This window comes from Ambystoma mexicanum, chromosome 6p, assembly GCF_040938575.1.
Source record: "Ambystoma mexicanum isolate Mex_15411 chromosome 6p, UKY_AmexF1_1, whole genome shotgun sequence".
Lineage (NCBI taxonomy): Eukaryota > Metazoa > Chordata > Amphibia > Caudata > Ambystomatidae > Ambystoma > Ambystoma mexicanum.
Genome location: NC_090935.1, coordinates 615081254 through 615098409, shown reverse-complemented (window position 1 = coordinate 615098409; position 17156 = coordinate 615081254). Strand labels below are relative to the sequence as shown.

The 17156-nt window shown below is 46.6% G+C and overlaps 1 protein-coding gene across 2 annotated transcripts in view; it reads right to left on the bottom strand.

Annotated features, from left to right (window-relative positions):
- The window catches only part of CERT1 (ceramide transporter 1), a 1636484-nt gene that overhangs the window by 1457504 nt on the left and 161824 nt on the right, over positions 1-17156 (bottom strand). For both annotated transcript variants that reach the window (XM_069627469.1, XM_069627468.1), the window contains exon 2: positions 12957-13091. In XM_069627469.1, coding sequence (XP_069483570.1) covers positions 12957-13091 — 135 coding nt within the window. The remainder of the gene's footprint in view (positions 1-12956; positions 13092-17156) is intronic.

Sequence of the window (17156 nt, the reverse complement as noted above, 5' to 3'; positions counted from 1 at the left end):
TGGGATGCCTAGTCGCATGCCTCTAAAGCGGTTGCGTGGAGGGTGCCGAACCGCGAGGTTCAGAAGGTGCCGTTGAAACTTTGCCGGCCCTGTTGGCGTTGAGCGCTTCGACAATTCCGTCGAAGAGACCTTAGGGGTAGTGTGCTTTTGTACCAGTGGTACGTGGGTGTCCTTGTCGCCGTGGTGTGATCTCCCCATAACAGAGCCGGTGGCCTGTCCACCAGGGCTGGGCAGTTGGGAGCCTGCAGGCTCCGCTGAAAGGTCGATGGCTTCCAATTCGGAGCCATGCCTGCCGACGGATGCATCACTGTCCGAAGCGACGGCGCATAGAGGGGCAAAGGCATTAGTCCTGCATAGTGTAGGCTGCACACCGTTTAGTCCGCCTGTCCTTCAACGTTTTCGGTCAAAAGAGCCAACATGCCTTGCATGAGCGCACAATACACTGATTGCATCGGCGATGGTGTCCTTCCAAGGAAACTTGCTGTTACATGACGGGCAAAATGCAAAAGGCGTCCTCTCCATAGCACAGGGTAGCAGCAGCCAGACCAAAAAGAGAAAGAGGGAGGGGGGAGGGGGTGAGGGAAGGAAATACATTCTTAGAGACGACTAAACCTAGGGCCCCACTCTCGGTACTGTAAGGGCCTGGCCGGAGGGCCGAGGCCACGCGGTCAAGCAGTTGAAGAGGTTGTAGGCGGCAGGAAACCCACGAGGCAGTCGTTGAGATTAGTAGGGAGACTAGACTACCGTAGGTCATGGAGACAAAGTTAGCAATAAAAAACTCTTGCGAGCTCTGCATAGGCGACCAACTAGGTTGGCAGAAAACAATCCGAGGGACCTCGACGCGTGAAGGATTTTGGGTACACTACACGTCACGTTAGGGATAGTGTTACAGTCACACCCATGTCGACGTCCCCTTTCGATCTTCGAAAGAGATGCAATACTCTGCGATTTCGACTAGATGTCGGACTATATGCACAGCTGTGATTCTAAACAGATCCACAAGCATCAGAAGTAATGATAGTCCAGATAATGAATGTCCAGCAAACCTGCATGTTGCGTAACAAATAGGCCATCACACCCCCACAAAATACACACAATTTGAGTGCGAGTGCGAGTTTTTCTGAACATCACGTACAAGCCATCAGTGCATTTCTTAAAATAATGGATGTGGTGCTCATTGTGGTCAACCTTTGACCTAGAGAAGCTATGGAGCAACTGTCGTCATGTGACATTCATAGAGAGAAGTATGAGAGAGGACATATATTAGTGAGGCACTAAGGCGAAATGGTAACAGAAGTAGATTAGAAAACAAAACATGGTGTTTTCCGGCATTTGAGTCAGGGCTAAGGAACTTGTCCAAGTCATTTAGGTAGCACTGAAATGGTAGATGCTAAATGCACTGGTAATTTGTGTTTATATAAAATGGACTAAGTAGCCAGGCTAATAGCCTTTTTTCAAACATTTAAGGCCGCATCAAATGACATTGGGAAGTTGCATTATTTTTTTATTGTGGTCTGAAGGAACTTAATATGCATCACTATATAGCTCACATTTGGGCCTCAGTATAATGTGAGGTCCCATAATATTATAATAAGCTTCAATAGATCCAATTTCTAATGGGGTATTAGCTGTTCAAATAAAATATATCAAGTGAGGTCTTAGCAAGGTACGTCCCTATTATAACGATCAATAACAGTGAAATCCAACGCAAGTTGTTTGAAATGATGTTGCTCGATGGCAATGAAGGTGTGACATCGGCTGTTCAACATCACGCCATATAAACTGACGTTTGCCAATAGGGCAGCCGTTTGCTTCATCGAGCAGAACCCTGCAGTAATCCCAACAGGGAACAGGTCTAATATCCCAGCTTAAGGGAGTAACCATTTTTTTAGGTGGAAGCGAGCCTGCTTTAAAGTCCACTCTATTGCTCTTACAGTGAACACTTTATAGACTAAGTTTTATATATTTAAGGAAATGGCATCTCTACATCAAACAAGAAGGGCCATCAAACGCAGTCTATATTGGTATGTTGATTAATTTAGCATGGAGTAATTAAATGGGAATGCAGTGTTGTTTGCCCAACTAGAACATCAACTGTCTATTGTTGCGATTTAGTGCCGTTACCAGGAAACTTTAAATTATGAAGAAGTATTCTTGAGTGTTTTGGAGGTTGACGAGAATTTAATTAAGCAAATAGGCGAAGGTCAACAGAAGGTTTGTTTTGATGTATAACTTTAGTTGTGAATTTGGTTGTTTAATACCCTTGGGTGTCGTATAATTAGGAGGAACTTTGATAGGTGCACAATATAATTTTGATGGTGGTGACAGCGCCATGTTTTGTAGGTCAAGCTGGACCCCTTTTTATTGCAAGCACTACTGACTTACACCACTGCACTCATGTACTCACGCAATCTGGTAAAACTAATATGGACAATTCCTTCAGTTTAACAAAACAATTAAAAAATCTTTAAGGTCTTTTTTTCTCTCCCATTAGCCTTTCTCCCCTTCTCTTAATTAATTTGATGTCCAAATGGACATATAATATTGCTATCAATGTGAATATTGGAACAGATGTATGTGGAAATGATGGTACATGTTTATATGGTTTGGCAATATTTATTTTGTTTTCTGCACTTGGAATTTCTTATTGGGAAATCATTGATGTTTGATATTATATATTTGACAAATTCTTGGAAATAGATTTTTCATATAGCCCTGAGGAAGGCCAACAAGTGGCTGAAGCATGTTTTGTATGTGGGTGAATTGTCTGAACCTATGAATACATAAAACCACTATTTTAAAGCTCAAGAGTTTCACTGATTATTGCATTTGAATTCTGATTAAAAGGTTAAGACGGTACATTGGCGCAGGTAGCCTGGGTCTACCTTGAATCACTTTAGATTACGAAGCAGTATACAACCCTGAGAAAAGGGCAGTGGAAAGCTCAAAGTAGCAAACTTACCACTAGAGATCACTACCCTCACACAAACCGGTTCCAAAGAACAGACTGGCCCACTTTGGACTGGGCTACAAAATCCCTGTCGACACAGTAGAACTTGGTGCACGTATACGCACCGATCCTCACTTGGCTGCCCTGCAGATGTTTAGGCGCAGAGTTCTGTAGAGGAAAGAAGTAGTGGTCGCCACTGCTCTGGTGGAGTGCGCTCTGGGCCTTCCAGGAAGAAGTCTGCCAGCTTGCTGATGGCAGGAGGAGATGAATCCACCAGGATATGGAAGGCTTGGAGGGCGCCTTTCCTGGCCCAGTGGGACCAACCGTCACAAACCGCTGCGACGTGGGACAAAGGCTCTTGGTCCGGGTGATTTACTACTTGAGAGCCTGTATGTTATAATCTAGTGCAATGATCGCTCTGCCTGTGAAGTAGGCAAGCCGAAGAACACTGGCAACACCACTGGGTCATTGAGGTGGAACGTGGACGGCACCTTAGGCATACATTTTGGGTTAGTGCGTATGAGGACTTTGTATCTATGAAGTGCCAAGTAAGATGCTTTGACAGAAAATGCCTGGATCTCAGTAACTCCTGTCCGAGGTATTGTCCACCAAAAAAGCAGTGTTCCAGGATAGATGCTTGGAGGCCCTGTGCATAGGCTAAAGGGGTGGTTTCATGAGCCTGGATAGGTTCCATTCAGGAGCTGGTCGCCAAATAGGTGGAAACTACCCGAATAGGCATCTGAAATTCTTTGACCAACCTCTGCAAACAGAATGAAGGCGTGCCTGACCAGCAAAAATACTTGGAGATGGTAGCCAGGTGCAGGATGGAGGGTGCCGACCCTCTTACGCCAGGGACAACAAATATGGAAGTATGTCCTGTGCCCAGATATGCTGGGGTTGAAAGTTGTGCCTTCTACACCAGACAGTAAAGCGTTTCCACTTGCTCTTGTAACATTTTAAAAAGGTGGACGGTAACCAGGCACAGGCCAAAACGTCTCGGCAGTCTTGCAGTAGTGACCCAAACCCTAGAAATGCAGGAGCCAGGTTGTCAGATTGAGTGAGGCTGGATTGTGATGGAGCAGTAGTTCCAAGTACCGTAACTGCTGTGGCCATGCAGGGGCCACTAGTATCAGTTTGCACTAATACTTTCTGAAGACACAGAGGACTTGTGATACCAGAGGAATAGGTGGGAACACAGGAACTTCCCTTCACATAGGAATGCAAACACGTCCCCCAGGCTCTTGGGCTTGGCACTTTGGTTGAAAAAAGATTCACTTCTAGCACCACAACTAGAACACCCAGTGAAGCTGTTTCCAATCAGGACAAGGAGCGGAGTTCCCTGCCAAGAGAGTTCGCTACAATGTTGTGCATCCCCGGAACGTGGAGGGAAAGCAGGTTGCGCAACACCCAGTGCCATAGAGCCTGTGCCTCCGCTAACAGTTGCTGGGATCTCATCCCACCCTGCTTGCAAATGTAGAACATTGTGGTGGTTTTGTCAGTGAAGATGCACACCACCTTTCTGTGCAGCAGGAAGGACTTTAGGACCCAGAAAACTGTATGAAACTCCACGAGGTTTGTATGTAGCAACTTCTCCTGCTTTGTCCATAGACCTCTGGCGTGAAAGTCTTGCATACGTGCTCCCAGCCTTCTAGGGAGGGGTCCAATGTGACGGTGGCCTGGTGATTTGGATCATTTCACTCCCTCATAGGTAGGGCTGCAATTTTGTCCAGGGGTGAATCTGGTCAGACCCGAATCTGGTTCACCATCAGCAGGGACAAAATAGCCTATGTCTGTTGTGAGCACCGAGGGCATATCATCCTGAGGATCCCGATTTGTGTCCGTCAGTTAGATGACTTGGGTGTGGACGTTGCTGTTCCTCTCTAGGACGCCAAGTGGGTGCATAGGTACCACTGGGCCCTGCTAGTGGGTGTCTTGGTTGTGGTGGAAGCAGCACAGCTGGCAACCTCTGCTGCTGAGTGGATACTAAGGTGTTCGAGCTATTAAGGCTGTCCACAGAGATCTCTGCTTTCAGGTGCAGGAGTAACTGGTACGGGAGTGTGTGTCCATGAGCTTACAGGTCTCCATTGAGGCTTTGGAGCCACATGCTGTCGTGGCTGGTCCGACAAGCTCTGCTTAGATGGAGATGCCATCCTTGTAGGAGTGTCCTCATAAGGTGTGCGTGGAGGAATGAGGCAACTTCATCCTGCCATGTCGTCAGGGATTGAGGACTCCTGGCAGCGAGCCCCAGCCCAGTCGCCACGGACGGTAGACCTGTCGGGGACGAAGTAATGGTGACGGTCTAGGAGGTCAATGACGATGTGGTAGATGGTCTTATGCCAGAAACTATTTTGTCATTGACAAAGTGAACTTTGCCACCGAACCGCACGATGTAGGAAAGGTTGGCGGAGGCCATGTCAACGAAGCAGACCAGGAAAGAGCACTTACTTTAGGTGATGGTCTGACAGGCTCTTCGGAAGTCATCAACTGAGACATTGGCCTCATCTCAGACAGTTCTCTGTGTGCTCTTTTGCTGCCTCTGACTTTGCGATCTTGACCTCTAACGAGGTGGTTTGCTGGGCAGACCTACCTGCCTGAGTGAAGCAAGATTACATACCGAAGCCAAGTCAGAGCGCCCCCCCCCTCCCCGGGTGCCCTCAAGCAATGCAACTAACCACTGGTGACTACGATCCCGGAGGGTTTGTTGACGAATTGGCAAATCTCGCAATCCTGGATGACAGTGCAGGTGTAGACAGTAAAGGCTGTCGATGTGATCAACAAAGATATTCTTTAGGCCTAGCAGCCACACACCTTGAAAAGCCTTTTTTTGTGCTAGGTTTCAGCCATGATTAGGCCCATGAAAAGGCAGCATTTAAAAAGGCGGGGACCGGTGGGCAGGACTATGGTGAATGTTCCCGCTATCGACGAAGTTGAATGTTTTTAGAAAATGAATTAAATAAATATATCCTGAAAGATTGGAGGACTCTAATACAAAACGTGGTAAGTTTGCTACTTTCAGCTTGCCTCAGCCCTTTTCTCAGGGTTGTATACGGATTTGTAATCTATTCACAGCATGTGAATCTCTGAAAGATCCAATGCTGCAGAAGGAATAAGTTACTTACCTGTAACTCCTGTTCTCCAGCATTGGTATCTTTCATAGATTCTCATGCAACGCTCCTGCCTACCCCATTGGCTCATACTGCCACTCTTGTGAGCTTGCCAAAATCTGAGCATGGCTGACAGGGGTGGAGCTAAGGAAGCCTTGCCTATTGGTAGGGGCAGTATGACACTCCCCACCCCCCAAAAGGATACTAGAGCACAAAGGTGACAGATTTAGTTGCATTTTAAACTGCTGCAAGTTACTGAGGATTACCAGCCCAACGATGGGTAATATTCACAGGATGTGAATCTATGAAAGATCCAATGCTGGAGAACTACCCCTTTAAAGCGCAGAGCAAGTGGGGATGGGGAGGAAGACGAGGTACATCCCAGTTTATAATGGAGTGGCAGGGTGTACATTTTGGGGAAGAAGTACAGAAAGGGGAGGGAAGCTCAGAGTAGAGAAGGTGGTTGCCACGGCACCTTAAACCCAGAGTACGGAAGGGGCACATTCCTGATCCAGACAAGGGGAAGGAGATTGGGGGAGTAGAAGAACAGGAAGGAGAAATGGAGATTAACAGGCCTACCAGTTAAACTTCTACGTTTGTTTCTGCCTACTCTCCTGGGCTATTGGGTTACACACAGGTGCACTTCCTATACACTGTTTTACTGTGCTTTCCTTCTGGTATATGGATCAAGAAGAACAAGTTACTTCTTACCTGGTAACGTTCTTTCGATTGGATGTTCCTCCAACGTATTACTCATCTTAGATGTATTCCATCCAGCTTTGCTGCTCTCCGGAAATTCGGCAGAGGGCGTCGTGCGATGTCGTCGAGACGGTAGTCCCTCGAGGGCCTCCGTCGAGGGGGACGTCATCGGGTGTATAAGTAGCACGCGCGGCGCCCATTGGCCTCAGTTCTGTTTTTCCCCTCTTGCGTCTGATCTTGTATTGTGTATATTGTGCCTTCATACAGGTATCAGCCTTGTGAGATTTGAGATGGCAATAACCCGGAAAAAATCTACAGAGGGGTAGGTTGGGAGGGCGATGTGAAATACGTTGGAGGAACATCCAATCGAAAGACCATTAATGGATTGTGTCCTCCAACGTATTCCTCATCTTAGATAGGCTCCCAAAGCAGTATTTTTGCATAGCTCCTCTGGAGGAGGGGGTCAGATTTTTTTTATTTTTTTTAATTTTTTTAAATGCCCTTAGATGGCAGAGTAAAGCACTGCTTTTCCAAAAGTTAGCTCCCTAAACTGGGAAGCATCCAGGTTATAGAATTTTGAGAAGGTGTGAAGCGAAGACCAAGTTGCTGCTTCGCAAATGGACCTTATAGGGACACCTCTTTGAAGTGCTGTAGAAGAGGCATGCCTCTGGTGGAATGAGCTCTTAACCCTTCAGGTGGGTCTTTTTGTGCTAGTCTGTAGCATTCTGAAATGCAAAGCACGATCCAGCGTGAAATTGTTTTTTTACTGATTGACCCAGCTTTCTTCCAGTGTAGCCTATAAACAACTGGTTGTCCACTCTAGAAAGCCTAGAGATGTAAAAGCTTAAAGCTCTTTTTGGGTCCAGTCTGTGTAGTCTTTCTTCCTCCTTAGAAGGATGAGGTGGAGGATAGAATGAGGGTAAAAATTCTGATTTAAATGAAAATCAGATATTACCTTCGGTAAACATGATGGTTTAACCCTCACTACAACTGTCCTTATGGAACACAGTATAGGGTGGCCCAGAAGATAGTGCCTGCAATTCGCTCACTCTTCTTGCTGATGTTGAAGCAACTAAAAATGCGGTCTTCCATGCTAATAATCTTAATGGACACGTGTTCATAGGCTCAAAAGGGGCACACATTAAGAATTTTAATACCAAATTTAGATCCCAAATCGGTACTTGAAATGGGTGAGGAGGAAACACATCAGTGAGACCTTTTATGAATTGTGTTATCAAAGGAATTTTGAAGTAGGAGCATTCTTCCGATGAGCGCTTGAAGATGGAAAGCGCTGCAAGGTAACCTTTTATTGTTCCGATATTCAGACCTCTGTGTGTTAGGGCAGAAGGAAAGATAGTACTTCCATAATAGAACATAGAAAAGAATCGACATTCTTTTCCCTGCACCAGTTGCAAAGCTTTTTCCAACGGCAACGGTACAGAGACTTTGTTGCTGGCCTTCTTGCCGAAAGCAACACCTCCATAACATCTGGAAGGTTCCAATCCCTGTATCTCAGCCTTTCAGATACCAAGCATGAAGGTTGAGTGTTCTGAACTCTGGGTGGAGAACCTGACCTTCCATTTGAGAGAGAAGGTTCTCTCTCTGAGAAAGACGTACTGGAGGACAGATGGACATATCTAGAAGGTCCGGATACCACGTTCTCCTGGCCCAATCCGGAGCAATTAGGATTATGCGGTTCCCGAAGCGTCTCAGCCTCCTGATGACCTGAGGAATGTCAGGAATCGGAGGGAATGCGTACAATAGTGGGAAATTCCAATCCACCACGAACGCGTCCCCCCAGGGCTCCTCTCGTGGGAAATTCCCTTGAATACCTTTCGCATTTTCGGTTGGTACTGGTTGCGAATAGGTCTGAGGGGTTCCCCAAAGGGCGAAGATCTCTTGAATGACTTCCTGAGCCAATTGCCATTTGTGGGACACCGTGCTCTGCCTGCTCAGAGCATCTGCCGTCATATTCTCTTCCCCGGCTCGATGAATTGCCGTTAAGAGATTCCCTCGTGAATCGCCCAATACCAGAGCTGCATTGACTCTCTGCACAGGGGTAGTGACCCCACACCTCCTCTTGTTTAGGTAGTGCATGGCCACTGTGTTGTCCGTCATTATCAGGACATTCTTTCCCCTGACAGATGGCAAGAAGGCCTTCAGCGCTAGTCTGATTGCCCTCAGCTCCAAAAGGTTGATATATAATTTGGACTCCGATGGAGACCAGCGACCGTTTATTGCCAAATCGTTGGCATGCGCTCCCCACCCCAGGAGAGAGGCGTCTGGTTGCCAAAAGGGTTCTCCCTTTAAGAGGTTCTCTGCACAGGTCCACCATAGAAGGTCTTGTCTGACCTTGTTCAGAATCTGAAGAAGATCCGTCATTTGACCTGAGAACTGGGACCACCGAGTCTTTAGGGCCCATTGAAGGGATCTCATCCTCAAACGTGCCTCTGGCACCAGAAAAATGCAGGACGCCATGAGGCCGAGCAACCGTAGAAAGTCGTAAACCTAGAGATTTTGGGCATTTTGGAATTTTGAAACCATCTGAAGAATGTCTTGAGCCCTCGTCTTGAGCCCTCGTCTTGGGAGGCGAGCTCTTTCCCAAGGATGTGTCTAATACAGCTCCTATGTATTGAAGCTGTTGGGAAGGTGTCATTTGAGACTTCTTTAAATTGAGGGAGAAGCCCAGTTTGTGGAGGAAATGGCAGGTGACTTTCACATGATCCAAATCTTGCTTGGCAGAGCGCGCTCTGATCAGCCAGTCGTCCAGCTAGGGGTAGACATGAATCCCCCCCTCTCCTGAGGTGCGCTGCCACCACTACCATCAGCTTGGTGAAGACCCTCGGGGCGGAGGTCAACCGACTCGAAACCGATAGTGTGAGTCGCCAACAACTAACCTCAGGTATTTTCTGTGCTTGAGATGAATCAGCACATGGAAATAAGCATCCTGGAGGTCCAATGACACCAACCAGTCCTGGAGTTGAAGGGCCTGAAGGATCTGAGAAAGAGTAACCATCTTGAACTTGTCCTTCCTGAGGAACTTCAAGCTTCTTAAGTCCAAGATGGATCTCAGTCCTCCGTCCTTTTGGGGGGGATCAAAAATACAGGGAGTACCAACCCTTGTTCCTCTCCGCTGCGGGTACTGGTTCTATGGCACCTTTCTCCAGCAGGGTTAGAACTTCCTGCTGTAGGAGCGGATTTGAAAGCTTCAACGGGTGTCTCCCTGGTGGATTGCTTTGAGGGTGCTTTAGAAAAGGAAGGCAATAGCCTTGGGCTATTATTTCTAGAGCCCAAACATCTGAAGTAAAGGCTCGCCATTCTTGCAGATGCTGCGACAGCCTGCCTCCTACAGGTGTTTTGTGGTGCAAGTCCTCAAAGTGGTTTTTTGGCGGATGTTGCAGCCGCTGATGGAAAAGAGGCTGCAGCTGGAGCTGGCTTAGCACATTTTCCTCGTCCACCACGAGTGGCTTTTCTTTGGCCCCTTTGACTGGCCATTCCTCTTGTCTTCCCATATGAGGTATAATAATGATAGGATCGTCCCCTCCATGATTGTCCTTGCGCACGAAAAGGATGAGGTTGCCTAATAGCAGCTCCCAAAGATTTGGCTGCTGCTTTTAAGGTCTGCAACCTCTCAAGGCTCTCGTCAGCCTTGTTGCCAAAAAAGTGAGACCCGTCAAAAGGCATGCTCAGGAGGCAGTTCTGTACGGCCGGTGCAAAACCAGACTTCCGTAACCACGCAAACCTGCGCATTACCGTGCTAGTGCCCATGGACCTGCTTACACTATCCGCAGTGTCCAATCCAGATTGAAGGGATTCCTGCATGGCCTCCTTTCCATCTCTAACGATGGCTAGGAAACCTTCCCTTTCTTCCCCTTCTGGTATGTGCTCCACCGCCATTGCGATGCACTCCCACAGAGTACGAAAATGTTGCCAAGGCACATGTGGAGTGGGCAGATTTTAATGCCATGCTCCCGGCTGAAAATACCTTCCGTGCCAAACCATCCACATGCTTATCGTCCCTGTCTGGAGGAATAGACTGATATGCAAGTTTATTGGAAGCTGTGGCTGCCTGTATGACCAAACTCTTGGGAGTTGATGTTTTGACAGATAGCTGGTGTCACTACTGGCTGGACGGTATTTTGATGCTAGGGATTTATTCAACGGAGGAATAGAATCCGGAGTTTCCCAATTCTTGGCCACCCTGTTTTGTAAGGCTACATGAAAAGGTAAAACTGGGTCTTCAGTGGGACCATGGTCCAATGTGTCGGTCAAATCGTCCTGGATGAATTGGGCTGTTGGTTTAGCCCATCCCAAGTAGTCTACCACCTTTGTCATTAATTGACGATAAAATGGACTGGCATGCTCTCCTGGATCTGGTCTAACAAAATCATTCTCGGGAGAGGTGTCGGTGTCAATGCCACTTGCATTATGTAAGGACTCCACCAAATCTTTTATCCTGCTTTCTTCCGATATTAAGCATTCTGGGACATTTTGGGTGCCATATTCCAACCCAAAAGGTACATCTTCCTCTTCGGATCTCTCCTGATCCTCAAAAATTGAGGTCAAGGATTTGAAAAACTCCTTCCTAGAGAGAGGCTTGAAAACCTTCTCTCGCAGAGGAAAAGGAGGAAGTGCAATACTAGATTTTGAAGAAGATACATGTCTTGCAGTTTTCTCCTTTTCTAGCTGCCCTGGCTTGGTTGGAGCCTTTGGCGCCGAAGTTTGACGTCGATGACATCGTGGTAGCCGACAGGGTCTGCTTCGAGGGTGTCGAGGCGGCCTTGGACAGTTTTCCCTTCAAGGTGTGGAAGGTCTCGGACGGCGTTGGTGACCTCGAGCGGTCGACTCGAGCGTTTTTTTGCTCGGCATCCTGGAAGGTTCTCTATCCTTCCTTTTACGATCACCTGGGCTCGAGGGCGCGCAAGTGTCGGAGCGATGACGCTCCCGGCCGGCTTCCGAAGAAGGCACGGACCGAGGCTTCGCTTTCTCAAACACCTCCATCATTTTGACCATAAATGCTTCCCACTCTTCGGGAGACTAATGTTTTGTGGGGCATTTCATTTTCAGAGACTCATCCGACGACGAGGTGGAGGGAGATCTATGGCGTCGTTTCTTCGACGAAGACGAGCGATGAGAACCGCTTCGAGAACTGGATCTATGCCTTTCGCGTCGAGGAGATTTTTCCCCATGGTGTCTCGGCTCGACGCTAGAGGCTTTCCGATCCTTCCGACCTACCTGTAGTTTTCCTTTCCTTTCTCGCAATGCCTTTCCCGTCATCGCATGACACTTCGAACAGGCCTCCATGTCGTGGCCTTCCCCGAGACACCACAAACACTCGCGGTGCAGGTCCGTGATCGACATTTTTGAGCCACACGACTTGCATTTCTTAAAACCCATTCTCGGGGTCGTGGTCGGCGGTGATGACGAGGACATGATTTCTTCTCGTAATATTATATTTCCTGACAGAACTCGAGGCGCGGCGAATGTCCGAAGCAATGTACTGCGGAAAAACGGAACTGAGGCCAACGGGCGCCGCGCGCGCTACTTATACACCTGATGACGTCACCCTCGACGGAGGCCCTCGAGGGACTATCGACTCGACATCGACGCACGATGCCTCTGCCGAAAAAATTTCCGAAGAGCAGCAAAGCTGAATGGAATACATCTAAGATGAGGAATATGTTGGACGACACAATCCATTCGCAATATAGTTTACCACATATACCAATTATGTTTTCACTTTTGTATGACCAATAGTTCAAATATGCTCTTTGCAAAAAAAGCAAATCCAAAATTAAAAAAGTAAATAAAGTCCAGGAATACCCAAGATTGTGCTCACCTAGAATTAGATTAAAACCAAGCAGGTGCAACTAGAGCACTGCTGGAAAATATGCCCCCAATTTGACAATTAAAAATTGGAAAGCAATGGGACTGGTTATCCCTTTAAATCACTAGTAAAGTGTTCGTAGGAAAACCAACAAAAAAAAAGAATATAAAAAAAAAAGTATTAATGTTAAAGAACTAGCCTCAAACTCTGGAAATCAATTTAGAATTCAGTTATTCAATTACAGTTTAGGTAAACACAAATTTGCTACAACCCAACAAGACATTCTAGAAAATCATGACATGCCTAGAAACACAAAGGGTGCTTCAAACAAATCAAGTTTAGTTTCATACCTATGTAAAAGTGTTTCAAAGCTTACCGTAATGACTGCCTTGCTAAGGCAGATGGATCCACGGCAACCATATTCAGTTTCATCCTCGGATTTGTAGTAGCTCAGTGTGTTGTTTTTTAACACAACCCATCGATCCTGCCAACCATGGATGTAGTTGGTCCACTGCAAGAGGGAAATATAGATAAATTAACATTCATTTGGTTTTCAAAGCACACCTAAAACTTTGTTCTTTACATTATAAAGAATCTTTCAAATAAGATCTTCAGTGTGATCATCCCTAATCCAACAATGCATCACAATAAAGAAATCAATCTGGAAAGATTTGCTCCTTGGAATAATGGGATACAGTAGCGTCTTCTAAATGTTCAAATGGTAGGATTGTAATATGGGGAGCGCGACTATGCAAACTGTTTTTGCTATATTTGTAAACTTTGTCAGACTAGTAATGCTGATCACTGAACAGTGCTGGCAGACTCACGGAGCATCCACTACAGGACTCAATGATTTGTCACTGTGGTGTTCAGACGAGTGCGCTCTGCCCATTGCTACACCCAGGTCATGAGGCCCACTGGAAGAACCCAGCACAGATATTAATTTGAATGAAGGATACCGCTTTTAAAATTGCCTTTGGGAGACCAACAAGGGGTGCAGACCAAGATAGCCGCATAGAGACAGAGCTCCACCACACACCATCAGTTATGGGGACTATTGGCTTCCCCCCAGTGCTGAGAGAAGCATTCTGTAAATACCAAAATAATGTAACTACCATGTTTTCTTTGCCTCAGCAAGACTTAAAACATTGTCCATGTTATAGCATTATGTCCATGTTAAACGAACTGCTTGTGTGTCCGTACACGAGTCCCAGGATTTTCACCTCGAGCACATATTACTCCTAGATTCAGGAATGTCCCCGGCTCTCCTTTCCTGTGAAGCTACATAAACAGCGTCTGTTAGCACTTTTTACACTTCCCTCCCACAGTGTGCAGCTTTGCAGGTCAGCATGTGTTCGCTGACCCTAGGGTCTCTTTTATAAATGATTGTCTGACATCTGTGCTCTTTCCTGGGAACATAAGCACGAACCCATCTGTACTGACTGTTATTCTCTGGAATATGTGTGAAAGGGATTGTTCCAGGCGCTCGTGCGTCACTCTGTAAAAGATATGTCCTGGTTTTGTTCAACAGCCCATAAATGGACATCACTACAGCAACAGGATATGTGTAGCTTGCAAAATTCCCCCTGTGTCAAGTGTGATGAATTAGCTCGTACGACCATACATGGCAAAGGTTATATCTGCATCTTGAAGCGTATTATGACTTCCTTAGATAAGTTATATGAGTGATGACCATTTGCGATGCCCGGCCTTTGTAAAATCTCGCCGCAATGTCTGGGAATACAGCCAAAAGTGTTCCGACAGGAATTTGTATGTTTGGAAATGTCTGGTTCTGAGCCAGGCATAAGACTCAATGTAATCATTTCCCTATAAAAAAAGCATGCTCACCGTAACACTGGCAGCACACACTAGCAGTATCACTCGGATGATGTTACGTGTCGGCCCTTCTGCGGAAGCTTTGTTTTATTGCAATAAATGATTGTTAAACTCACTTACGAGTGCGTTTATTTTTGACGGAGACCTCCGCCTGGTGAATTGTAGCATTGACTAATTGGCGTCCCTGGCTGGTGGCCTTGCAGATGCAGCCCATCGCTTTGATGCGGCCTTCCAGTGAGCTCCTGTCTCCAGCGGACGACTTATTGGGCCCAAATTCTATTGCACCCTTTCTGCAAAAGCGCAAGTCCTCATCTGGAGACGGAGATCAGGAAGAAGGAGAGACGACTGCTCTGCCAAGGACCAGACGAACCAGACAGAGGGGAGGTCTCCTTGGTGTGGTGAGTGAATTGTATCTGCAGAAATTGTATTGGTGGACAGTAAGCCACAATTGGTATCAGTTTTATGATACGTATTATTTGGGTTTGGTAAGGTATTTTATTAATAATGGGAAACTTGTGTGACCGAAATAAAAATGAAGAACCTATGCATGCGCCTGCTGAAGGCACTCCGTGTTATACTATGCTAACTTACTATGGGCTGAGGGCGGTACAGTTTTGCAAAAATGTTCAATTTAGATGGCCTCCTAAAGTCGGGACTTTTGATGTTAAGACAATCGAGCATCTGGAATTAGTATTAAGAAAGAAGGTCCGCCCCGCCCAGCATGATGCTATTCGCCAGTGGCGAACAGAAGCAATAAAACAGAAAATGTCCAAGATAAAAAGGATAGAAAGAAACAAACAAAAACGAACCTTGCAGGAGAAGGCCTGTGAGTTGGATAAGAGTTTGAGCACCAGCTAGATGTAGAGGATCGGGCTGCCCTAATAAAATATAGTAAAGGTATGTACCCACTTCTCCCTAAAACAGAAAAGGAAATCGCCAGTTTTAACATCGAAGCTGATCAGGATACAGTCAGATTAACAGAAAATCTTTTGCGACTAACAGTACCTGTCATATGCCCATCTAATATTGCGCCTCAAGTGCCTTCTGCACCTCCTCCTCCATCCCCACCCCCGTATGGTACCCAGATCGGCACCATGGATCCAAATAGTACCGAGGAAGAGGAAGCAGGGCCTTTGCCTAGAAAGCCGCCCTTCTTCACTCCGGTTGAATTTGCCAGGTTAGAATACATAGCAAACGATTTGTTCGATAACCCAGCTGGAGGGGTAAAACAGAAATTGAACACCTGCCAGAAGAAGGAATTTCGCCAGGTAATGAGAATACATTGCGACCTTGTTAATAAGTGATTGAGAAAGGATGCCGAGCGCCCGTGGCCCACGGGTTTGCATAACATTTATAGGACCTTGCCACTGAAAAAGATCGGGCAGCTCTATGGGATAAATACAACCAGATAATTGACCGGGTAACTAAGGAAAAGAAAGATTACCACGACCAACTGATGTGGGAAGAAGAGGAAAATTGGAGAAGAACCCAGTCCTTGCGTGATGCCAAACCAACGGCTAACGCTTTGATTAAAAGGATACTTAAATTAGAGGAGCCAGGGAAGTTAGAATATTGGACGGACATATTTGCCACCCATAGCGAGGCAACTCGACTGGTATGTCTGGAAGGACGTTTGAACAAAATAGGATCGGAATGTGGAACAGGTGGGCGGGAGGAAGTTTGTAAAAAGGTGAGTGTGAGGCCGAGTTAAAAACGTATAAGCCTAATTGGGAAGTAGAGGATCTCAGGACGCGCAGATTGTTCAAAGAATTATTAGAAGTATTTCACCCAAAAACCCCAATGATGGCACCCCTAAGGGAATGCGCGCCTATTGTTACAGCAAATGTAGACCCAGCCAAAGACCCCACTGTAACCAAGACATACGTCTATGTACCCCTCACTAGAGCAAAATTGTTCAGTATAATAAAAAGCACCCCGGACCCTAGGACTAACGCCGCAGGATTCTATAGGGAGCTAAGAGCGCTATTCAAAATGTGTACCTTGACTTTGCAGGACATTGATCATGTGATGTCTGCCGTGACACCGGCTGATGTATGGGAACACTTTAGATCTCAGGACCCCCCTGGGCATGTCATCAATTGGACAGCATTAGAAAAAGAGGATACAGACCGGAAACCAATTGACCCCATTCCAGAGAGCCTGAAAACACTAGGGACGAGAATATTAAAAGCATTAAGTGACGTGTTGCCAGAGGTAGATGTGAATGTTGAGAAAATGGATGCCGTTATACAGGGCCCTGTAGATACAGTTGGGGACTATTTCCTGAAATTTGAAAGTGCATTTAAGGCACACAGGGGTCAGTCTGTTAGCAACCCTACGGGTCAGAGGTATTTTGCCATGGGCTTTGTGAAGGGTTTGCGTAAAGGAATTAAGAAACCACTCAAATTGGGCGAGAGCACTTGGCAGGCAAGCACTCCGTCCCAGATTCTAGAGATGGCTAAATATTAAACGGCAGGAGGAGGAAGAAATGGAAGGTAAGAAACAGGCAGACAGGTGCTAATGCAACAGCTGGTACAACCATCTTATAGTAAACAAAAGGGTCAGAAACCCCAGGTAAGAAACCCAGCAGGTAATGCCCCACAATGGACACCCCCACTAATTGATCAGTGTTCATTTTGCAAACAGACGGGGCATTGGAAAAACGAGTGTCCTATATTGATGGCACGAGGTGGTCAACCGGCGGGTGGGAGAGGAAGAGGCCGAGGTGGACCTCATACGG